Below are 26583 nucleotides of genomic sequence, written 5' to 3' on the forward strand. Positions count from 1 at the left end.
ACCAACACCCATTTTCTCATGTAAACTGATCCAGAAACATAGCCACTCAACCTGTGCCTCAGAAACCCCCACTCCCCAAGCACCACAAAGAATTAGGATCCTGAAACTCCTACTCCTAGCGTAGACAGGACCTCCACCACAACAACATGCACAGGCAGTCCTAAACCCTCTTCCACATCTCACTTGATATGTGTACTATATCATTTTTATTTCACACAATTCACAACATGTCATTGAATGTACTTTCTTACCCAAATCCTTGGCTGTTAAGTCGAGCTTTAGTGGGTGTCCAGGAAGAATACCAGCCTGTGTATTGATCTTGGTTTGAACAACTAATTTGGTCTACAGTGACAGCACCTGATTCAAATCCCAGAGGCTTATGGTACGGACATTCTGAAAAACAAGTAGTATATAAGTTCTAAATGGCATGTATATGTGGAAGAGGAGATGAAACACAGGTACCATTTGAGGATTGAACATAGATAAATGTGTGAGCTTAATTTTAAATTTCTGTTAATGCGCCTACTCACGGCCAGCCTGGGGCTAAAAAACATCCATGGAATAAAAAGCACACCATACCACATTCATGTACATAGCACAATCCATAATCCACTGGTTGGGTTGTAATTGTATCTATTGCCACCAAAGCTGACCGAGTACCGTAGTGCCAAATATGCAGTGATTGCTGCTTAAAACTAATCTCTTTTATTAAAGCTGTTTGGAAACTAAGATCAGCCCATTAATACCCTTAAGCACGTCAGGAGCCACAGCAATCATACGTTTGTCAGCAGATTTTACTGTCAGGAGACACCGTGATCTGTTTCTTGGTGGTAGCTCGTTGCCAAGGGACTGAGGCACAGGATTGCTCTGTGTCAGGCATTCACATGACCACACTTCATTCAGATGCTTTTCAGGGACTTGTTCTGTTGCAGCTTGCTGATTGGCTCCCCATCCTTTATAAGACAGGGAGATTTGTTCTTCAAATCAAGTGATCGTGTTCTCCACACTTCTGTTCTTGCTGTGTTTGTATTTGCTGTGTCCACCTTAGTTTCTGACCATTGGCTAGTGCAGGGGTAGGCAACCTGTGGCTCTCCAGGTGTTGGGAAACTACAAATCCCAGCATGCCTTGCCAACTACCTGCTGGTTATCTACTGGCAAAGCATGCTGGGACTTGTAGTTTCACAACACCTGGAGAGCCGCAGGTTGCCTACCCCTGGGCTAGTGTATTGGTAAACTCTTTTGACCGCTGCCCACACAGACGATTGACTACATTTAGTGGAATACTCTTTTGACTGCTGCCCGTCCTGACCTTTTTTTTACTAGAATACGTCTGACCACTGCCTGTTCTGACCTATGGATAAGCAACTGGTATTTTCTGATATTTTCTTGGACTGATCCCTGGCTCATATTCTATCTATGCCCATCCTGGTAGTTTGCTGTTTCCAGGGACAGCTCCGTATCTATTGTTCAGAAGTCTCCTATACTCCTGCGCAAAGGTGACCTGTAGATAAGTCTCTACTACATTGAGTCCTGGGGGCTTCCAAGTACAGTTGAGCACTATGGCGCAGTCCTGCAGCATTATAATATCAGTCTAATTATTTCAAGTAACTGGCTGTTATTACATCTCTGTAGAACTTCATCAGCAGAGACATGCAACATTGTAGCCCTGCTCCCATCAGCTGCACCCTGGTTTACAAATTGGAAGAGAGGTGGGCACTGCATACAATTCACTGTGCAAGCAAAGGACAGACCCGAATTTACTATTTCTTCCACCTTAGATCACTGTTTCTGTGCCACCCCATAACCCCACCCTGCATTGTTGTAGCTGTCCATGATCTAAGAGGCCACAGCATCATATTAAAAAATAAATTTCATGGAAATAAATAATTATTAAACTAACTCAGCTAAAGTCCAATGCAAATAATAAACTATTAGTGACATGCGAAGTAAGCAGAATTACATCTTAGGCCTGTGTGTATGTGGCCTTTTCACAAATCAAGGCCTGGGCAAGAACAGCAACTCTAACTCAGCGGTGACTTTGAAATATCAGCAATAATTGACAGCAGGGGGGAAATGTATCAAGTTGTAAATTTCCGGCAGGTTTGAAAAGTGTAGATGTTGCCTATAGCAACCAATCAGATTCTAGTTATTTATTTAGTGCATTCTACAAAATGACAGCTAGAATCTGATTGGTTGCTATAGGCAACATCTCCACATTTCAAACCCGCAGCTTGATACATTTACCACCAGGAGGTGCCTTATTTCTTAATAAACATATTTTCCTAATGAACACTAAAGTGATGACATCAGAAATCAATGATTATAAGAGATTACATCAGAATTCACTGTTTATACATATATTATTTACAGGACTTAAAAATGTATAAATGTCTCTTGTATATTATATATTTTATTATGCACATTTACTGTATTTGTGCCACCTTGTTAAATATTTATTTATATACGTTTAAATAGGTAATATTCATAATATGTAAAGCCAGTATACATAATATGTATTATTTTAAATATGACTGGATGTGACCATTTAGATGATCCTGCCCCCACAGGCGTGGTGTCTACCTGCCTTAGCTCCACTTTAGTCATATATACAGATACAGCAGTAGTTTTTTGGGGGCATGAAAACCAAATAAACAACTAGAAAAACCACTAGCAATGCTTCCTAAAATAGCTCTCCTGGAATGTCTGAATCTGGTTGGGATAATCTGTGAGCTAATTCCTTTTTGGTATAGCAAAACCCTTAGTTCAGGGACCTTTGCTGAACTGAAATGAAGCGTATCTTGGCAAAAGTGTTATAGGATGTGGCTTCCCGAAGGTAACCAAGCTGTAGAGATTGGGCACCTGAAAGATATTCACATCCTGTCTTATATTACATACATGCAGATGGTGTCTTCAAGCACAGAGCCCAAATCATTTTTGAAATATATTTGCTACCTCACAGGACTGTGGCAATGGGTCCTCCCTGTGTGTGCAGATTTCTATCAGGTGCTCTGGTTTTCCTCCCAGAGCCTGAAAACATACCCATAGGCAAACTGAGGAGGGTTTCTTAGTGCCTGGAAATCCCCCTCCAAGCCTGGGGCACTGTACACTTGAGGTGGCTGGACCATGCTCCCGCTTCACACAGCTCTGCTTGAAAAGGGAGAGCTGCATGTACCAAACAGTAGTGAACGCAGCATTGCCCATGTATATTATAGGGATAGGAAGAGTTGGAGAGCAACTAAGCACTGTCTAATATTATAGCCACGTCCTCATGCATGCTGGTCACGCCCACTGGCGACGTAGTGTGGAAACCCCCCTCTACAAATCCTGCATTTGCCCCTGATACCGGTAGGTTAATTGGCTTTTGACAAAACCCTAGTTTGTGTGGTAGAAAATGTAGGCTGTAAGATCCACTCTGACAAGGACTCATGATTTAAATGATCACAATATATATGTACAGCACTTGGTGATATATACAAATGGTAATTATAAAATGTTAAGTAAAAGCAGCATGATTCCATGGCAATGGGGAATTTGTTTTCTCTTTCTCAGCAGAGGTGGTGGAGAGCAGGGTCAGCACAATTATGATCTCCTAAAAGATATCATGGGCGTACTGAGAAACTTACAAGCGGATCTGGAAACCATGGCTGGACTAGCAAGGAATTCTTGCACTGGACAAGCTAGGTAAACTTAAACTGTTGAAAGAGACCAAAAGAATATGTACTATCACTGTAATTGGGCTGTTGTTATTTTACAAATCCAGCCCCCATTTCTCAACCATCTTTTTTAAACAGTGTTACCCGCAGTATTTCTTTTTTATATTTAAGATATGTTTACTACCACCCTCTGTTATGGGATCAATCAATTTGAAACAATGACTTCAACACAAGTGTAGCTATAGATTTTGTTTATTATACTGTTATTTGGATCACTCGTAAATTTACCCTGTACTTTATCCTGTAGGTGTGTGCATGGTAGGAGCAACCGCAACTATAGCTTGTTTTTAGGGACAGGCCCTGGAGTTTTGGAAGCAATGTTTCTGTATTAATATCTCCAAAAGGTCTTTCACATGCTCTGTTAGGTTCCATAACACAGGGATGAAATGTGAAACATTTCTGTGCTTTAAGAACGTTAGGTTGAGTATGACAGCTGGTGCACAAGTGATTGGCAGACACGCACATCTGTCTTTTTTACTATCATTTGGGGGCTTCGTTTTTCCAAACTAATATTGTTCTATTTAATATGTTCACTGCAAGTTATATGCATTTTGGATGCCTACAGTGACACTCCAACGGCCTAAAAATTATGGCAAAAACACTAGTTACAATACCATTGGCATAAGGGGTTGGGTACGAAATCCTGACGGAAGAAATATGGACACTTATCCTGCTGACATGAAAATGCCGACATGGTAAATGCCAACATTTTCATTTACCTGACACTGAAAAAATTTCAACAATGTGATTGCCGACAGTGACAATGCTGACAGCCAGCACAAGCTTTTAAGTGTTTTGGGAGGGGGGGGGGGGTAGTTTTACGTTTTATTACTTTTTATTTACTTTGTGGGGCTGATAGGCATTGCTCATTTAATGGCGGCATTGTTACTGTCGGCAATCACATTGTCTGCATTTTCTATGTGTTGGGCAAATTGAAATGTCAGCATTTACCCTGTCGGCTGGATAAGTGTTGGCATTTCTTCCATCGGAAAATTGACTGCCATCGGGCATGAGTTTTTAATTGTTATTTTACTAGAGTTTTTTAATGCAAACAAAACTGCCATTGGGTAGGAGGTTTTAGTGAAAGGGGTCTGCTTTAGGTGAAGAGCACACTAGTCTGGCCACTGGTGTTTATCAACAGGGACTGAGTCCAGACATGACAAGGCGTTGGGTTTAGTCTGGTACAGATGAGGCTGTGGTCATTTATTATGGACATATGTCTAGGCATTGGGGTATGACTGTCTACCTCAAAGGAATGTGTGGACAGCACTTACACGTACATTCTTTAGCATGATTTTTTTGTTGCTCACAACATGGTGCCTCCTACCGCACTTCTCCACTCAATAAGCTGTGATTTGTCTCTGAACAGGATAACGGAGATGATGTACTGGAAATATAGATTGGTCAGTCTATAGAAAGTAAGTATACTGTGATAAAGGCACATGTCACTGTTCTGTCACACTGAAGTGAATGAGAAATTCACTTTTGAAAATGTTTAATGCAACGTTCTTCTTCTCCTCTCTTTTATTTGATGAGAAAGAGAATTGTGGAACTGTGGAAGAAAACATTTACCGTCATCATATTTTGTACACTTGGGAACTAAACTAACTGATAAAACTCAAAATAGGTACTTGCCTGGCATACAATCCAGCACAATCATTCTAGAAGATAATGTAGATCCAGCTCCTCCCTGGCAGTCACACTTGCAGGATTTACTAAGCCACTGTGGAAAGCGAGCATAGGAAATGTATGTAACATTAGCCATTTTATTTTTTACAGAATTTCCAATGGTTTCCTAATCATTGCATTTAAGTAGCTAAAGGAGATTTCATTTAAGAAAAGAAAATAGACATTTTTACTCACAGAATATTGTAGCTACCTTGAGAATTCTGACTAGACAGATGCTGGTGTCTGATTGGTCTGATTAAAATCTGACATTAGCAATTGCCTATTAAGGAATTCTTTACTAAGGGTATGTTGTATGTACTGAGTATAGAATTTTGTAGCAAAGCCTTACTTATATCTTATTACCATTCAGGGTGTTAAAAAATTATCAAATTCAAGAATGCATTATTTTGCTGAAAATATTCTGTTATTTCTCCTGTATTTTTGTGATAGTTTACTTTTACAAAATTGTGAAATCCCCTTGCTTATGATTGGATCCAGATTTCTCTAGTAACCACATAGCATACCTCCTTCAATATACAGTAGTATGGAATGGGCCTACTGTGTTTAGCAGGTGTAGTAAAACCAGTAGACTACAATGAATGCCTTCAAGTTATCTATACGATGGTGCTGTGATTTTGACATATTAAGGTGACCATGCTTTAGTCATATTTTAAACGGATGTAATGACCCCTGTGATGTTATCGTAAGCCATGACCCCTGTGATGTTATCGTAAGCCATGCCCCCTGATGACTACAGGCTGGTGTCACCAGGGGTAGGAGGAGTTAGGTGCATTGACAAGAGAAGATAGCCAGAGTGTCTGTTAAGAAATCAACTCAAGCTAAATGCTATGCCGACAAGACACACAAGCCTGCTACAAAGCTAGAGGTCGAGGAGGGCACCTGTCACAGAGAGGATTAAGGAAGAGCGAGAGAGAACAAGAGACAGAGAGGAGAGGGAATGTGACAGCTGGGGACCCAGGACATTGGGGAGGCGGTCTCTGGCTCCCACAGCATTGCCTGGGAGCAGAGTGCAGATGCTGCCATGAGGGGCAAGTTTTCAAGAGCCCACAGATAATTGGATCCCAAGAAAGAGGGAGCACACATATGGGGGGCCTGATAGGAGGGAGAACCCCCATAATAAGAAAACAAAATACTCCAGAGATAGAGAGGAGCACTGCAAGCAGCAGTATGTCAGCACTAAAGATCTCTGAGTAACAAAGGGACCAGTAAGAAAAAACGACCATAGAGAGAGGGTTGATGCAGAGAGGCAGTCTTGTGTTGTCACGGTTCAAATAAAAAGTGCAGCTCAGGAGCCAAGAATGAGTTGAAAACACACAAAGTTTATTGCTGGAATAACAGTCTGATGGTGTAATACTGATTATACAGGAAAATGCAGGAATAAATACCGGGTAGATGGCTGATGTAGGTAAGTGGTAATATGGAGAGATCCCAGATAGCAGGTAGGCAGTGATATGGAGAATCCAGGCAGCATGAAACCACAAGCACAGCACAGGGAAGGAACAACAGAATGCAACCACAGGATGGGACAACAATAACCAGCAAAGACTGCTGGGAGAGACAGATTTAAGAAGGGACACACCCAGGTGCAAGAAATAATTACAGGGCAGGTTAACCCCTGATACAACCAAATAAGGCACAATAGCAGCACCTCTGGTGATCAGAGGTACTGCTGCAACATATAAAATGGAATACAAATAATAAAGTCCAAAAGTCCAGGAGGCAGGTCGTTACAGTACCCCCTCCCTTAAGGGCGGATTCCAGACGCCCACATCACCAAAAGTGTTTGAAAGTGTCAGAGTCATAGTCCACTATCGGGTTTGTAGTGGAGAAATCCTCATCCATGGACAGAGAAGGTACGGGGACCATGTCCAAGAAATGCAGGGATCCCGAAGTCTCACCTCTCTTCTTTTTACCTTTCTTTCTCTTTGCTTTTTTTTAAGGGACACAGGATTGCTCAAACTGAATAGAACATGCAGGTAGCCTCAAGGGTTGGGCAACTGGAGACAACGAAGCTGGCACAGATGACATGCAGGGAGTACAACTGACAAGTGCTGGAGCAAATTCTTTGAACACTGCCTCACAAAAAAGTTGTAAATTAGAAAGGATGGGATCTCTGGTCTCAAGAGCTTTTCCTGTAAAGTTGCATAACAGGTAATATACTTGCTTCCGTTGGTTATCTAGGAGGTCAGGTACTGATGGAAAATAGGATATAAAAAATTTAATCAGAGCATTAAATTGCTGTATGTCCCCATTGAAGGTAAGTGGTCGGAAATATGGAACAGAGGATGAATTAGCACGAGACTTGGCCAGCTCGGGTTGAACATATGTCCCTGGGTACTCGGGCAGGACACCTTTGGCAGAAGACAACCTGGACTGGGTGGATGACTTGGCAGGGAGCCCGGATTGGGCAACAGGCTTGGCAGGAGGCCCGGATTGGGCAGAAGGCTTGGCAGCAGGTGCGGACTGGGCAGCAGATTTGGCAGCAGGCCCAGACTGGATGCAGACTTGGCAGCAGGCCCGGACTGGACGGCAGACTTGGCAGGGACAGCGCTGTGAGAAGCCTCAGAGCAGACAGCGCTGTGAGAAGCCTCAGAGCAGACAGCGCTGTTAGAAGCCTCAGAGCAGACAGCGCAGTGAGAAGCCTCAGAGCAGACAGCGCTGTGAGAAGCCTCAGAGCAGACAGCGCTGTGAGAAGCCTCAGAGCAGACAGGCAACTCGGGCTGAACCGCATGGACAGGCAACTCGGGCTGAACCGCATGGACAGGCAACTCGGGCTGAACCGCATGGACAGGCAACTCGGGCTGAATCCGCAACTCTGGAGTGGGCTGGAGGGACAGGGCCCTCTCTGGAGCGGATTGTAAGAGCAGCACCCTCTCTGGAGTGGACTGTAGCTCAGGAAGGGAGACAGCAGCTGAAGACGTAGAACTGGAAACAGCGGCTGAAGACTCGTAACCGGAGACAGCGGCTGAAGACTCGTAACCGGAGACAGCGGCTGAAGACTCGTAACCGGAGACAGCGGCTGAAGACTCGTAACCGGAGACAGCGGCTGAAGACTCGTAACCGGAGACAGCGGCTGAAGACTCGTAACCGGAGACAGCGGCTGAAGACTCGTAACCGGAAACAGCGGCTGAAGACTCGGAACCGGAGACAGCGGCTGAAGACTCGAAACCGGAGACAGCGGCTGAAGACTCGGAACCGGAGACAGCGGCTGAAGACTCGGAACCGGAGACAGCGGCAGGAGACTCAGGACCGGAGGCAGATGATGACACCTCGGAGCAAGAGGCAGAGGCTAGGACCTCGCAACAGGAGACAGAGGCTGGGACCTCGCAACAGGAGACAGAGGCTGGGACCTCGCAACAGGAGACAGAGGCTGGGACCTCGCAACAGGAGACAGAGGCTGGGACCTCGCAACAGGAGACAGAGGCTGGGACCTCGCAACAGGAGACAGAGGCTGGGACCTCGCAACAGGAGACAGAGGCTGGGACCTCGCAACAGGAGACAGAGGCTGGGACCTCGCAACAGGAGACAGAGGCTGGGACCTCGCAACAGGAGACAGAGGCTGGGACCTCGCAACAGGAGACAGAGGCTGGGACCTCGCAACAGGAGACAGAGGCTGGGACCTCGCAACAGGAGACAGGGGCTGGGACCTCGCAACAGGAGACAGGGGCTGGGACCTCGCAACAGGAGACAGGGGCTGGGACCTCGCAACAGGAGACAGGGGCTGGGACCTCGCAACAGGAGACAGGGGCTGGGACCTCGCAACAGGAGACAGAGGCTGCTGGCGCCTCAGGACAGGCGGTTGGAGCTGGCGCCTCAGGACAGGCGGCTGGAGCTGGCGCCTCAGGACAGGCGGCTGGAGCTGGCGCCTCAGGACAGGCGGCTGGAGCTGGCGCCTCAGGACAGGTGGCAACTGGAGCTGGCGCCTCAGGACAGGTGGCAACTGGAGCTGGCGCCTCAGGACAGGTGGCAACTGGAGCTGGCGCCACAGGACAGGTGGCAACTGGAGCTGGCGCCACAGGACAGGTGGCAACTGGAGCTGGCGCCACAGGACAGGTGGCAACTGGAGCTGGCGCCACAGGACAGGTGGCAACTGGAGCTGGCGCCACAGGACAGGTGGCAACTGAGGCTGGCACCACAGGACAGGTGGCAACTGGACCTGGAACCACAGGACATGTGGCAACTGGAGCTGGCGGATTAGGCTCCATCCCAGGGAACAGATCAGGTTGTAATATAGCAACAGGAGGTGAGTGCAGACAAATCCAGGGTCTGGAGAGGAGCACACTGAATGCTGCTGTCTAGGATGTCGTGGTCTACGGATAGGACAGTCCTGTAAGAAGTGTGCATTGCTGGCACAGTAGAGACACAACTTGTTTGCTATTCTGCGCCGTCGCTCCTCTTCAGTCAGATGGGGGCGTGGACCACCTGTGAACTGGGAATTAGTTATCCTATAGTTCTTACTAAACAGCAAATTTGTAGAAGCACAATTAAGAGGTGCTGTTTGCACAGGTTCAGCAGCAGTAAATGTGGATTGAGACAGACCAGCAGCTTCTGTATTAGGAGAGACATAATCAGACAGTCTCCTGAGAGGGTCCACAAGTAAAGCGGAAAATCTAGCAAGCTGAGAACGTAGCAAGATAATGTCCATCTGTAAAGTTTGTAGCAGTGGCAATTCCAAGATTGGTGAAACAGACATGTTGCAAAAAACAAATGAAAAAAGAATTGCAGAAAAAGGTCCCAGAATAAATATCTTCCGCACGACTCCTAAGCTGTTTTTTCTTTTGGCTGGTTATACTGTCACGGTTCAAATAAAAAGTGCAGCTCAGGAGCCAAGAATGAGTTGAAAACACACAAAGTTTATTGATGGAATACCAGTCTGATGGTGTAATACTGATTATACAGGAAAATGCAGCAATAAATACCGGGTAGATGGCTGATGTAGGTAAGTGGTAATATGGAGAGATCCCAGATAGCAGGTAGGCAGTGATATGGAGAATCCAAGCAGCATGAAACCACAAGCACAGCACAGGGAAGGAACAACAGAATGCAACCACAGGATGGGACAACAATAACCAGCAAAGACTGCTGGGAGAGACAGATTTAAGAAGGGACACACCCAGGTGCAAGAAATAATTACAGGGCAGGTTAACCCCTGATACAACCAAATAAGGCACAATAGCAGCACCTCTGGTGATCAGAGGTACTGCTGCAACATATAAAATGGAATACAAATAATAAAGTCCAAAAGTCCAGGAGGCAGGTCGTTACATGTGTGTGACCCAAGATCACACTTGTCTACTTTTACTTCCTCGTCTCCAGGAGATCTCAGAGAGGAGGTGACGAACGAGTCTGTATGGGGTGGGACGTTGTGGATAGCACTGTGATAGAAATTGGCATTTTCTCTGTGAATCTACACGATTCACCACGAATCGCGTCATGGAAGCGCCATCTTGGTAGTGGGCAGGATGCGGAAGAATCTGGTAGGCCAATCCAGAATTTGGGAGTCTTCCGAACATTCCTTTGGTTATCAACGCCCACACCCAAGGCTAGAGAAGGAGGTGCACTGAATAACCTGTGCTCCTCACAATACACACAGGGGGTTACACAGATAAAGGTGCAAATGGTCTTTCACAATTGTATTTCCATCTGCTAATGGGATTGTTGCAAAGCCCAAATGCAGTTGTACCATTGCTTGGCACCTGATCCTACCTTTTGATGCTTCCACTAATATGTCTTTTCCACCTCCCCACCTTCCATTCCTCTCTCATCCCTACTCTCCCTACCCTCTCTTTAACAGGATTTAGTTAGAACTATACAATGATATGGATGATAATCAGGAACTTGATTAGGGTCGGGAGGGAGAAAGATGGGTAAAGAGAAGGACTGATTCATCTGGAACATTCTACAGCCTCATAATGTCTCAGCATGTGAACATAAATAGGACATTTCAGTGTTAGTAAATAGTTACAAGTACAATAAACAGTAAAGTAACTAACTTACCTCATTAGCAGTCAAGGCTGGGGATGTAGAATATGAAAAGTAAACAAATAATTATCAAATTCACCAAATTAAACAAAGAAAACACAATACAATACAATACAATACAATACAATAAATCATTAGAGATACTGCAAGTAACTGTATACTTTGCAGCACTAAAGGCCTATGGATGGTTTTGAAGGTTTAAATAATTGTTATTAAAATTCAAGCTTATGCTACAGTGTCATGATAATGTCACCTACTTGTCACCCAATAAATATACTTTATAGTTGGGTGCACTATAACTAGAGGTGCACAGTAAATATTAATTGTTGAGTCATTATACCTATGCTTCTTTTAATATGTAATTTATGTATATTTGCCAACTTTTCAATGTTGGCGTCCGGGAGATCCCGGTGGGAGGTGGGCATGTGGGAGCGGGGCTTGGGAATCACGTAATGTTTGGCCCCAAATGACGCTAACCCATCATTTTAATGCAGGGGGCAGGTCAAAATGAGTCTCCAATCCTGCCCACTTCACTAGGAAGTGGGCAGATGCGGGAAAATACCTTACTCTCCCAGGAGTACGGGAGATCTACCTGGACATTCCGAGAGAGTGGGCAATTATGCATTTATGCTCTAAGCGTTTATGCAGTGCCCCCACAAAAGTGAACTCCTGAAAAGGGAACTATCCTAGTTGGAGGGGGTGACTTGATAGGGATTTTCAAGGTGCAGTAGTCTAAGGAGTGGTGAGAGCACTGATGGGATTACACATGGAGGAGGGGTTGACTGCAGTATGGGCATAGTAACTGGTCACTCAGTCACAGGAATGCAACCAAGCAGACAGTAGTACATTTTCCAGGACTACATTTAGGCCCCATCCTGCTCTATCTCAGAAATTGCACTGCGGCTGATACCATACAGTTGGCTTTTTTGTTTGTTAGAATAGATTCCTGTTTACCTGGGAGCCTTAAATATATTGGCCTGAGATATGGAGCAGAGCTGTATGTAGTGTAAGGCCAGGGACTGACTGTCAAATTCTAGCCTGGGGGGGATCAAGGGGCCAGATGACCCCCTGATCTCCCAATCTCAGTCATCCCCTGTTTAAGGCCTTGACACCCATATGTTCTGCCTGGCTTGATGCATTGGGTTACAAGCGATGTCTCAAAATTGTCTGGCATACAAGTGGTGTGGCTCAATGCGCAGAACCATGTGACACTGAAGGGCAACCATATTTAAAATATGTAGATTATTTATAGTTAGGAGGGAGGAATATCCTAGCTTAGCTCTAAATTACAATCTAATATATAAAAGAGAAAATTTGTCCTTCTGTCTGTCTTTCTATACAAATCCACATTTTTCAAGCGAAGATATGGAATTTTGCATACGAGTGTATTAAAACATGACGGAGGCAACTAAAAAAATTTAAAATTGAAATTCATTACGGGGTGGGGGTGGCGAGGGGGGTAACACCTAAAAATCATCGAAAACGACCATAACTCTGGAATGTCTGGAACAATTTACACCAAACCTGGTACACATATGACTTACAGTCTGACAACAAATATTGTGGGGGCAACACACCCCTAGCACTCCTAAGGGTGGGGGTGGCGAGGGGGGTAACACCTAAAAATCATCGAAAACGACCATAACTCTGGAATGTCTGGAACAATTTACACCAAACCTGGTACACATATGACTTACAGTCTGACAACAAATATTGTGGGGGCAAGACACCCCTAGCACTCCTAAGGGTGGGGGTGGCGAGGGGGTTAACACCTAAAAATCATCGAAAAACGACCATAACTCTGGAATGTCTGGAACAATTTACACCAAACCTGGTACACATATGACTTACAGTCTGACAACAAATATTGTAGGGGCAAGACACCCCTAGCACTCCTAAGGGTGGGGGTGGCGAGGGGGGTAACACCTAAAAATCATCGAAAACGACCATAACTCTGGAATGTCTGGAACAATTTACACCAAACCTGGTACACATATGACTTACAGTCTGACAACAAATATTGTGGGGGCAACACACCCCTAGCACTCCTAAGGGTGGGGGTGGCGAGGGGGGTAACACCTAAAAATCATCGAAAACGACCATAACTCTGGAATGTCTGGAACAATTTACACCAAACCTGGTACACATATGACTTACAGTCTGACAACAAATATTGTGGGGGCAAGACACCCCTAGCACTCCTAAGGGTGGGGGTGGCGAGGGGGGTAACACCTAAAAATCATCGAAAACGACCATAACTCTGGAATGTCTGGAACAATGTCTTGGGAGAAGTTCCAAAAAAAAGGGGAAATATATTTTTTCTGGATGCACCCGGAAGAACAGGTAAGACGTTTCTCATCAAGTTGTTACTTGCTAAAATTCGAGTACATTCCAAGATAGCTATTGCTGTGGCCTCTTCTGGAATTGCTGCAATTTTGCTCCCTGGTGGAAGAACAGCACATTCAGCTTTCAAGTTACCGCTTAATCTGGCCCGAAGTGAAACTCCCGTCTGCAATATCACTAAACGAACAGAAAAAGCTCAGATTCTGCAGGAATGTCAGGTCATTGTATGGGATGAATGCACCATGTCACACAAAAATGCTTTACAGGCCCTCAATCAAACACTTCAATTTTTAAGAGGCAATGATTTACTAATGGGTGGAGTCACTGTTGTATTGGCTAGAGATTTTCGACAAACATTGCCGGTCATTCCAAAAGGAACAATGGCGGATGAAATTAATGCATGCCTTAAATCATCACATCTTTGGAGGCATGTTCGCACTTTGCGACTAACCACAAATATGAGAGTTTCTCTGCATGGCAACACAATGGACGGTCAGTTTGCTGATCATTTGTTAAATATTGGGAATGGTTTAATGCCGCTTCATCCAGTAACTAAAATAATTGTGTAAACAACATCAACTTAAAGATTCAAGAAGAGTTGCCTGGAAAAGCCATATTATACAAATCAATAGATACCGTTGTTGAAGAAAATGAGGCTGTGCACTATCCTACTGAATTTTATAAACTCTTTACAACCTCCCGGAATGCCACCGCATAACCTGGTACTGAAGATTGGATCACACATTATGCTTCTCAGAAATTTAAATCCTCCAAGACTTTGTAACGGTACAAGATTAGTAGTCCAAAAGCTCAATTCTCATGTCATTGAAGCAACTATTTTGACAGGCTGTGCAAAAGGTGACAATGCTTTCATTCCACGCATACCTCTCATTCCATCTGATATGCCATTTCAATTTAAGCGTCTACAATTTCCAGTTCGTTTAGCTTTTGCCATGTCTATCAATAAGGCCCAAGGACAATCTTTACATGTAGCTGGAGTCAACTTGGAATCACCTCGCTTTTCTCATGCACAATTTTACGTTGTGTGCTCAAGAGTTGGATCACCAAGAAATTTGTATGTATTTGCCCCAAATGAAGAAACGAAAAATATAGTTTATCAAGCTGTTTTGAAGTAATTGTTTATCGGTTCGTTCCATCATATACAGTTCAAATACAGTTTCACATTTTCACTTTTCACCTTCTACTGGTCCAATTTTAACATGATATTTACATGTATGTTTAATATTTAGATTGATTTTTGTAAATAAACATTCTTTAAATCCCGGGCAACGCCGGGTATTCTGCTAGTATAAAAATAAAGCTGCCCAGTATTTATGTGCTACACGCCATGACAGCCAGTATTTTCCCTACATGCAAGAAAAAAAATTGTTAGAGAGGTGACATAGTGCATACAGAGTAGTATTGTGTGGCGACATTACCTTACTGTATCAATATAATGATATTGGGTTCAGTTGTATTATGATCATTGCTGTGTTTATGTGCTAGCTTTCATATATATATATAACTAACAATGTCAAGCCACATCTCTACATTATAGTTGGGCACAAATATATGTATTTATATGTTTGATGTAGAAATACGTCTCTATTTTGAGTTGAACGTATCTTGTGATATCAGACTGATCCGTTCCTCCGTCCCCTCCCCCCCCCCCCTCTGTGTATACAGCCTACCTCTGTTCCCAGCAGGAAGTCACAGGGAACATGCACTTGCTGACATACATACACAGTCCCATGTGTGCAAGCAGCAGAGGAGACAGACAGAAAGTCTGCCTCTCTAACATAGGGCACTTGATTGAGGAAGGTAAGTATGAGGGCAGGGAAGTTCTTAATGTAATGTGGGAGGGGGGCGTGAAATACTAATTTGAGGGTGGGGCTATTCATTTATTTGGGGGTTAATGTGGGGGCTGTTAATTTAATGTCGGAGCTGGTTGGGTGGAAATATGCCTTTTTAATAAATGTGAATTCTAATTTAATTTCTAGGCTGGTTGGTGGAAAGAGGCTTTTTTTTATATGTGTGCAGTGGCAGAACTACCATTGGTGCAGCAGATGTGATGCACCGGGGCCCATGGAGATAATGGGGCCCGCTGCATGGGGAACTAGTGAGCTGTGGGCCCTGATTTCCCCCTACCCACTTCCCTGCACTGGGGCCCACAGCTCGCTAGTTCCGCCTCTGTATGTGTGTTATTGATTTAATACCTGTGCTGGTTGGGAAAGGAGCTGTAGAGTGTTCACTCAGCTTTCCAAGAGGTGAATAGTGCCTTTACCTTTTTTAAACAGGGTCCCAAAATTCCATGATGCAAACAATCACCGAATGAACTTAAGATGCCAGTTATAGAAGCCGCAATTAGTGAAAACTGCAAGAACAGTTGGGAGAAACCAGCTCAGTCTGCCAACTGTCCCGATTCTGGTGGGGCAGTCCTGTTTTTGGAGGACTGTCTAAGCAGTTAGGACTTTGTCTTTATTGCAGGGACAGGTGGGTAGTATGGCCACTCACACTGCTTTTCTTGTGAAATGGTGGAGCCACGTACACAGCATTACCATAATATTTAAAGGGAAAGGGTTGAACATAACCTTGGTTTATGGTTTCTGTCACTATGGACAGCGGCCTAACAGTGTCTAACAGTGGCGGGACCAGGGGGGGGCGATCGGGGCATTCGCCCCCCCTAGCAGCAAAAAGCTAGGTCCCAGCCGCCGATTAAAACGGGAGGGGCGGGGCTGAGCGGGGGCGGGGCTAAATGTGGGCCAGCCAATCAGAGTGGTCCCAGCCGGCGACCACAATGGGAGGGGCGGGGCCAATCGCAGGCGGAAGGCGGGGTTAACGCAGGCCAGCCAATCAGAGCAAAGGAGGGGCGTGATTATGCAAAATCGCCCCCCCTAAACATAAAGTCTAGATCCGCCCCTGGTGTCTAATATAATAGTCATGCCCACTCCTGAGGAATGGCACCCACACTAGAGGATACACTGTAGCACACGCATTGCCCCGCCTACTGACAATTGTATTATTGCAGTGAAGTATTGTTGGGGTTTCAACAAGAGAAAGGGGTGGAGTTGCACAAGTTTAGTCATTACTAGTTATTGACTGATTTTGAAGTCTTTAGGCTTCATCGTGTACATACATCTCATCATCTCAAGTAAAAATGAATTGTAGGTGCTATATTTAACTGAATGTTTTTTTGTTGAAGGGGCTATGGTGGATGTGTGTGACTAGTGTGTGTGATGATACAGACAAATCTGTATCTCAGGGTGCTTATAATATGGCTTATGAAATACAGGTGTGTTAGTATCAGTACATGTTTAGTTTGTGGTAGCATTATTTGATGTGTTTTTGGACTGGGTGGTGAGCAGATGTCACTATGCTGTTTTTTTTAATGTTTTTGTCACTATGGGAGTCGCCCGTTTATTATGAGTGGGCAACTGATACATGTAACTGACTTTTGGCATGTTGTGGTTCCTCGTGGTGGATTCATATGTTACATTTGGGTGTTCTGTCAGAATGAACTTAAGTTTGTGTATTGTTTCCTGTCATATTTTGTGGTAGTGCATTTTCTGGGGCAGGCTAAAGATGCTAACAGTCTTTTGTATTCCCCCTCCTGGAAATGTAGCTCTCAAAGTTATTTCATTTATTTTGTGCTGCCTAATTTCTAATGGAAATGGTTATTGCTAGCCAGCAAAAAGAACACAAAATGGGTAGGCACATTTCCCGAAGGATGTGGCCATAGTTGCCAATTCCGCTTATAACAAGCGGAATTGTTTTGTTTTTTTTCAAGTTGCGTTTTTTTTGTGCTAGTTGCAGGTTGCGGGTTTTTGGGCTTTGCAAATACATGTAAACGAGCTCAGGTCTCCAGAATACTACTTACAATTTTCTGACAGCTTCTCCAGGAAGCACTACTCCTTTGGAACGTTGCACCATTCTATCAGCCAAACTGGCCAATCAGCGCACAGCCATATGCCCCGCCCCTTCTGAGAGTTAAAGCTCCAGCCAATCTCAAAAAGCAGGCCGCATAACACAAGACTGCAACAAGTAAATCATTCAAGTCTAGCGCAGGAGCTGTGTGCCCTGTGCCAGCTGTCATCCAGGTGTTTATGTCCAGGCTGCACTCCTCATACTGCTTTATGTCTGCATTTACAGCTATGCACATTATTGTGTCTCGTATATGTGTGTGTGTGTGTGTGTGTTTGTCTGTGTGTGTGTGTATGGGACCTGTGTGTGTGTCTATATGGGACCTCCTTGTTTGTCAAGCAGGTGCTATGTACTAGTTTCTTCTGGTTGGATCCCAGTCTAGAAGCCTAATTGCTGTGTGATGTCTTCTGCTCAGTGATAGGCATTGGCTCCTGGGTCTTAGTTTAGGAGTGTCAGTGATGGGTAATACTTCAGGATGAATGCCAGTCTAGGCGGATCAGTCCTGGGTAATAGCTCCTGAATGTGCTCCAGCCTAAGCACCTCGTGACATTTACCCCAGCGCCTATAGATGAAAATTGTGGTGATGTTTTGATGTCTGCATCATAACTGGTTTAATTTGTGAAATCTTTTTCTGAGAAATGAAAATTATTATTTTTACTATTGCATACATATTTGTCCTTACTTATAGTTCTGTTGATAGAAATTCAGGTTGCCTTTGTATTGGTAAATATGCGTCTTATGTAGTAGATATGTTTACTTAAGTTCTATGTGCTTGTGTTCATGCACTTATAGTATACCCATATATGTGTATATATATATATATATATATATATATATATATATATATTCAGTGGGTTGTTGGACCGTGTTAAAGTTCGGCAGATTTTAAATTGAGTAAAATAATAAACTACAAGATATTAGAACAACTGACAAATATGATGCTAGACTTTAAGGATAAATGTTCTACACCAGCAGTTTCTGTGTGAAATCAAGTAACAGTCATTGAACCCTTGATAATAACTCCGGACCTTTTGTAGATGTGTCATTCTCACTGTCAGCTGATGAAGCATCTTCCTCAGATTTGCCACCTTGAGCAGCTGCAGGATGAAGGAAAGTGTTAGCTAAAATATCACACAAGAAACAATCAGGCCTGAGCATCAAGGGATTGCCATACTCTCACATTAAGCACATATACTAGAGGGCTTCTGGAACCTGGAGATAATGGAGCTTACTCATCTAAATGGAGCTTTTTTTGTTCCGTTCTCTAACATTATGGTGTCAGTATACAAACATAAAAGAGTTCATGTTACTCACCAATATATGTAGCTGCAGGCATGCTGATCAGACGTCATGCAGAGATCTGCAGCCTCGTAGAACACAGCACAACACAAATCTTTGGTAAAAAGTCTGTTGCATATTTTTCATTACATACAGTGCAATGTCCTCTTAATGTGGCTTATGTATCACTCTTCCTGCTTTAGTCCATAGACTATGCTAATTATCTCCCCACAGAGGTAGTGAACCTTAGCCTCAATTAATTTTCATGGAAATACAATTTTCTTGCTCTCTGAAATGAATGTTTGAGAAGAAAGTAGAAAAGCAATTTGAACTGTGCCATTCTGTCTATAATAATCAGTGCCCTGAATGCAAGACATGGACATAACTCCATGCAGCAATGATGGCAGCGGTGAGCAACCTGTGGTTTGTGTCCCTAAGTGGGGTCCCAGAACAATGACACACTGGCACTTGGGGTCCCAGCTGACAAAACGTATTGTGTATTATGACATAATTTGGGGGTCCAACCCATTTACTGCTTTTTGTTAAAGCCGTGTGGTCTTCAAAATCTTTTACCATTAAACTGGTTTTAGAAACCATATAATAACCAAAGATGTGCCCCTATTTATTAGTCTGTGATACGGTGCTGGTGTTTAGAAGGGATCCATTGTATAATATGACATACTAGAGAAAGTAAAAAACAACTTTTACCATAGCCTCCAGTTCCCTATGTACCCTAAAACAAAACAAAAAAATGCAAGCATATAACCCATGAAAGTGCACACATTGCCTGCACGCAGCAGGACAGTCCTATGAATGCATCCTGCTCACTAGGAGCTAGTGCCATCACTGTTGCATAATCATGCTGCCAAACACTGCACTTTTGGTAAATAAACGATAGTTACAATTTTTTTTAGAAAACTTTGTTCATAATGATATTACAAATCACATATTTTCCAACACAATGTCCACTCAAACCCTTTTTATGGAGCACATTTGATGTGTTGTATTTTCAAAGCAGAGCGGAGACCCTGGGAGTTTACAGCTGACTCACCAGACTCCTACCCAAACTTTGCTTAGTTTGCATAGTTCCACCCCACTAACTGGTTTACGCAGCATTTAAGGAAAGTGAGGAGTTCCAAATACTTCTCAATTGTTCCCCAAGTTCTGGGCTGAGCAGGACAGTCTACCCAAATTGGGACTAACCTGACAGAATCAGGACAGTTCAGAGGTAATCATGTAATCATAGGTTATTTTACTGATCATAAATGATGTAAAACCAGAACCTGCATATAAATACTATCAATCAATATAGACAGGAGACTGCATATAAAAATGGTCTCAATCAAATTAGTGAGGAGTAAATTATGTCAATATAGACATAAGTGTGCAGATTCCAGAGAGCATTCTATTGACTGATATACAAAGCAGAGAGCATCCTAATTACTGCCATACAATACAGACAACATTATAGGGACCTATATACACTGCAGAGAGCATTCTAGTTGCCATACAAAACAGACAGCTTCCAAGTGACCACCAGGAAGTGAACCCGATTGAGGCTGACCATGGCCTATAAGTTGCCAGCCCCAATACGTCCCTAGACCTGTTTGTGAGAGTCTGCCCGGAGCTGTAGCTCCATCAGCCACAATGTTAATCATGCCTTGCTTATAGACATAGTTTAAATAAACAGCATTAAGCTTCAAGGCTTCTTGTTCGATGTTTGAAATATATTTGAAAATGCCAACTTTTCTTCTTGTCAAGTTTTGACAGAAATAATATGAATATGATGATATAAGTGTTTTACTGTTTTTATCAAAACAGTTGGCTTTAATGATACACGGGAGTCCCGGTTTTCTGTTTAAATATAGGAGCTCTAAACTGAAGTGATATTTACATATTTATAAAAGAGCTTCTTCCAGTCCCTTGTTGTTATTATTATTATTATTATTATTATTATTATTATTATCACCATTTATTTATATAGCATCACTAATTCCGCAGCGCTGTACATAGAACTCACTCACATCAGTCCCTGCCCATTGGGGCTTACAGTCTAAATTCCCTAACACACAAACAGGGCTAGATTTACTAAGCTGCGGGTTTAAAAAAAGTGGGGATGTTGCCTATAGCAACCAATCAGATTCTAGCTTTCATTTATTTAGTACCGTCTACAAAATGATAGCTAGAATCTGATTGGTTGCTATAGGCAACATCCCCACTTTTTCAAACCCGCAGCTTAGTAAATCTAGCCCACAGACTCAATTTGATAGCAGCCAATTAACCTACTAGTATGTTTTTGGAGTGTGGGAGGAAACCCACGCAAACACGGGGAGAACATACAAACTCATCACAGATAAGGCCATGGTCGGGAACTGAACTCATGGCCCCAGTGCTGTGAGGCAGAAGTGCTAACCACTTAGCCACCGTGCTGTTGTTCTTGGAAAATAAGGAAACTAAGTATTGAAAAGGAGTTACTTGCCCAAGGGTGATTATAAGGTCTTCTGTTTCAAAAGGAAAAAACCCTCCAAACTCAAGCTTTTTGGGGGGAATATTTACTAAACTGCAGGTTTGAAAAAGTGGAGATGTCGCCTATAGCAACCAATCAGATTCTAGATATCATTTATTTAGTACATTCTATAAAATAAGAATCTGTTTGGTTGCTGTAGGCAGCATCTCCACTTTTTCACACCTGCAGTTTAGTAAATCTAGCCCTTAGTCTTACTCCTAACCATTACAGAGCCCTAAAATAAGCACAATTCCAGTAAAACTAGTTCAATCTCTAAAACTATCCCATTGTACCAATGGTAATATATATATATATATATATATATATGTACGTACGTACGGCTTTTGGGAAAACATCATGCATCCTACATTTCAGATATAAGGAGGATGGGCCCTCTATGTGATAGTTGCCATGGGCACCTATATGTGTTACATTGGCTGCTTTCTCCTACCTGTTCTTGGGTAAAGCATAGCAATCAGAAGCAGCCAGGGTCATTTAAGTTCAATGTCCATTAGGCTACTATGCTGACTTATACTTTAAGTAGATTGGACATTTTAACTCTTTCCTTCCTAGTAAGCATATGTATTGCACCTTATACTATCACAGTTTAATATATAGCTCTGGAGGACCTTAATCAGTGTCTTTGAAAAGCTTTCTTAATAATAATACTCTTGTAAAAGTCATGATTTACAGTACACAATAAATATGCAAATGATGGATCAACAACAGCAATTAAATCACATAAATCAGACCTAACAACATGACCTGTTTTCATAGTATGTTTTAGTAAGTTTGATACTTTGTTCTGCTATTGTTTTTGTGCTTCCATTTGCAACAGTTGGAGCTGAATTATATTTAAAACCAATGAAATTATCTCATCCGGGTTTTAATATTGGGAATTGAGTGTATAAGAACATTACCAGGATATTATCCTAACACTGTGGAAATTGGTCATGTTAGCACATCTGGGATATATTTCTCAGTTTTTCTGGGTGTGAACATTGTTTGCAATTTAAGCAGTTATTGAGGAGATATATAACTCACTATAAAATCACTGCAATTATAGCAACACCATTTTACTGTTTTCCAAGATTTGCAATTGTTACAAAGACTAATTGGTGAATTTATCAAAACTTCTAAAAATAAAAAGTCGAGGTGTTGCCCATAGCAACTAATTAGGTTCTAGCTGTTTTCTAGAATGTTAGATAAATAATAGCTTGAATTGCTATGGGCAACACCTCCCCTTTTCCTTATCAGAAGAAGAAGGTTTGATAAATCTACTCAAAAGTCACATTTCTATTCCATTATTTTGAGTCATTTCATACATCTTTTTTTCCTATGGTATTTATTTTTTACTAAAATAATGCATTTCAAAACCGATTATATACCTCACATTATATGGCTGCTTTATTGGTAACTGGTAACAAATCTGCCTAGCAGTAGCTACACACTCTTTCCCCTGCAACAGCTGCAATTGTCATTGTGCTACCTTATGTATCAAGTGACCTAGATTGTAAGCTCATGTGTGCAGGACCATATTTATCTTCTGTCTTTTGTTATATGTAATTGTGAGATCTCTCGGTCCCCTCAACATACAGAGCTGTTTAGTATGTTTAGAAATAAAAGATAATAATATAGCGCAATAGGCTGCACATTCATATCAGAGGCGTTCTTTATACTATGGACATATTTTTCTGAAGATTGTACACGACTTGCGTGTGTTCATGGATAAAAATTGCAGAGATCACAATTTACATATATAGCTATACAGTTTATCATATACTGAAACAATGACAACAGTTTAGGAGAGTTTTAAAGGATAAGTACACCTTTATGAACTTTTTAAGGGTTAAATATGAAAAAGGGGTAGATTTATTAAACCTTCTAAAAAAAAAAGTGGAGATGTTGCCCATAGCAACTAGTCAGATTCTAGTTATCATTTATATATTATATTTTTTTTTAAAAATAGCTAGAATCTGGTTGTTTGCTATGGGCAACACCTCACTTTTTCCTTTTTAGAAGAGTTAGTAAATCTACCCCTATGGCTCTATTTTGCAAATAAATCCCCAATGCTATGTCTAATAGTTTGATGGTAACACTACCTAGAGTATTGTATCTAGCATTCATCTTTCTACTGAAAACTTAATTTGAGGGGCGCTGTCTACATCATTTCCTACTGACACGTAACCTGGCTGACTTTAGCTGTTTGAATTCAGTAACGTGAAATGCTATTTGCGTTACAAATCCAATGTCCTTTAAGCTACTTCATATAGACATTATGCAAAACATGAACATATACTCAAAAGAAAGAACAACTGGAAATGCCATATACAATGCAACCCTTTGAAACAATGATTTACCCACTGGGTATTCAGAACATGGCTAAAAAGTTACTGATATGCACATTGTGCTTATTCTCTGTAGTGCATCACATGCTGTGACAAGAGCAGGGTACCCAGCACTGATAATAAAGATTAAGCTCACCAGTGATACATTCTCATCCGGAGTAATACCAGTTGCAACTCCCCTAAATGTTCTCAAGTTACTCCACCTGTCATGGTTAAAGGTAAATGTGCTTGTATATTTTGTAATTAAAATGTTTTTGGGAAGTCCCCTTCTAGGTACCGACCGCTATTATGGACTACGGGACTTTGGGCTACCCTGGGCCAGAGCCTCCACTTGGTGGAAAAGACACTTAGGGGTTAAGGGTGTATTTTTAAAAAGACAGTGCTGAAGGCCAAATAGGATCCCGTTGGTAAGACTGACTGGAGGTTACAGCTTCTGCTGGGATGTCTGGAACCAAGATAACTTTGCTGAATTGTGACTAGCAGAAGCACTGCTATGTCCATAGGTCCATACCCATGCTTGGGCCAGCTGCTACATTCAGAGTGGATCAATGCCAAGTGGCATTTCCTTCAGAGCAGAACTAGCAAGATGGCAGCTCAGGTGACAAATGCTCTTAATGTTAAGTATTGTTTCCCTCTGTGTTGTATTGTAACATGTTGGTTATTGTAGAAGTTCAATAAATGCTATTTGGTTTATTGCAAAATATGTGCCTGAGTGAGAATACATTCCCATGACATGATACCAGGGCAGGTAATTAGTCCAATAGGGTAGTCAAGTAAGCCCTGATCAGGTGTAGCACTCATTGTCGCTTAATCCCTGACATTACCAGTTGGTGCGGACAAGAGGCGGCTCAGGTCCTGGTGAAAAAAAAACATATGTCCTACTAATAAACCTCAATGAGGGTGAAACAATTGATCTCTTACAGGAATGTTGTATCACCACCAATCTGTCTAATGCATTGAATAGCCAGGAGCTCACTTAAGCTGGGTTCACACTACACAGTTTTCATCCAATAATCGGCTAAATCAGCCGACATACGACCGCTCGTTCAAAAGTCGGGTCAGTGTGCGCAGTGACACGATGGTCGAAAGTCTGCCCAAATGGACGATTGTCGCCTCATTTGGTTGGTCGTACCATTTAATATTTTCGTTCCAATCTCGTTTCCGTTGTGTAGTGTGTATAAACTTCCGACCGATCCACAACAGTGAGTACGAAATTACAGTCATTGTTCACGACAACATGGCTGTAAAAAGTCGCTAAAGGGACGTCCGCTCTTCCCTTTATCGTCTTAAACAAGGCTAGTGTGTATGCAGTCCATGGACCGAGCGATCGGAACATCGATCACATGTAAAATCGCTCGGCATAAAAAGTTGGTCGAAATTTCTGTAGTGTGTACCCAGCTTTAGAGTTGGACATATGTACATTTTGTTTGCATAAGGTATGCACCAACAATGGGTATATATAGATATTTGCATATTGTTGACTTGTGTCCCCTTATGGTTGGAGAGGCAGGACAAAGGCAGGCAAGTGTAAGCTTACTACAGTAAGGGTATGTTTAATTACATGTGGATGCATCCCTAGATAGACCTTTTAGGAGGCATATCTCTTGCAGGGACTAGAGGACTGGTGCAACGATGTGATGACATCATAAGCAACACTAGCTTTCCACTTCTGATTGGCTGATTGCATATTGACTTATACAGCTGAAGTACTTAAATCATTAACATTAAGGCTTTATTACATCAAGTCAGGGTCATTTATCACTCAACATAAGAACATATGTTTTTCTTTTTTGCAAATATAAGTATGTTTGTACTGCGAATGTGCGGTAGCCATCTCTAAATGAGCCCCAGTGTATAAAATATTTGCTGAAAACTCAAAAGCGCTCACATTATTGGTAGTTAAAGGAGCCCTATTTTTTAAATAAAAGTTGTTCTTTGGTATCCAGCATTAAATCCAGTAAGCCTGTTATTTTTATTTTAAGACAAACACAGCTAATTCTGGAAAATCCTATTGCGATTTTAACGCAGTCACTTACTTTACATATGTTGATTTGGATTCTAAGAACTCAAAAAGCTTAACACAGCACTGTACGCCCAACAAAGATACACTGTGTACTGTACCTGTTAAACTGAATTATATGGTAATTTATCATTTATAATTTATAATTTGCTGTGATATGTAGATCTATTGGTTTATTGAGCATGTGGGTGTACAGAAAATGAATGCCCAGAATATGCATTTGAATTTATTCTGGAGAATTTCTATGTAGAATATGAGGCAAAGATATACAAATATTTCCTCTTTTTACACTGTTAATTAGCAGTGTTCTTCTTTGGTACCTTCTTATAAAAACTGATTTGTTACAATGCAGAGTTTCTCTTACCTTCCAACCAAAACAGGACAAGAAGTAGTGATGTCCCTGCGTGAAGATGCATCTCTGCTTTAGGAATATCTGTGGTACACAATGCTGCATAAGAGTGGGATTAACTTAATCTGTCCCTCATTAAGCACCTTATGCTTCCTTTCCTAGCATGCTGTGAACGGTCATCAAGTCTTTGGACACATTACTGTCATTTGCTGATTGACCCAGGCTTTAATTTAAAATCTAATGGCATAGCTCAGAGAGATCACCTTCAACGATGTGTTCATATATTGACTTTAAAAAGTTCTATATATGCAGTATGTTCACATAAACTGTTATATTTTACATCTACAAATACAGACAGAGTCCTTACCTGGCATCCCAATACATGTCATGTTTTATGCAGCTGACTATCTTTATATAGCTGGTACATTATGTTA

At 42.3% G+C, this 26583-nt stretch overlaps 1 protein-coding gene across 2 annotated transcripts in view; it reads right to left on the reverse strand.

Moving 5' to 3' along the window:
* RS1 (retinoschisin 1) overlaps positions 1-26257 on the reverse strand; it is a 31960-nt gene extending 5703 nt beyond the window's left edge. The window contains exons 1-5 of one of the 2 annotated variants that reach the window (XM_075196525.1): positions 26165-26257; positions 18677-18745; positions 11400-11416; positions 5349-5436; positions 252-393 (exon numbers count right to left, since the gene is read on the reverse strand). In XM_075196525.1, coding sequence (XP_075052626.1) covers positions 252-393; positions 5349-5436; positions 11400-11416; positions 18677-18745; positions 26165-26216 — 368 coding nt within the window. In that variant the 5' untranslated portion in view covers positions 26217-26257. The remainder of the gene's footprint in view (positions 1-251; positions 394-5348; positions 5437-11399; positions 11417-18676; positions 18746-26164) is intronic. The other variant, XM_075196526.1, reaches the window with a different exon arrangement.
* Between the last annotated feature and the right edge of the window lie 326 nt (positions 26258-26583).

This window comes from Mixophyes fleayi, chromosome 2 (genome assembly GCF_038048845.1).
Source record: "Mixophyes fleayi isolate aMixFle1 chromosome 2, aMixFle1.hap1, whole genome shotgun sequence".
In the NCBI taxonomy this organism is placed as follows: Eukaryota; Metazoa; Chordata; class Amphibia; order Anura; family Limnodynastidae; genus Mixophyes; species Mixophyes fleayi.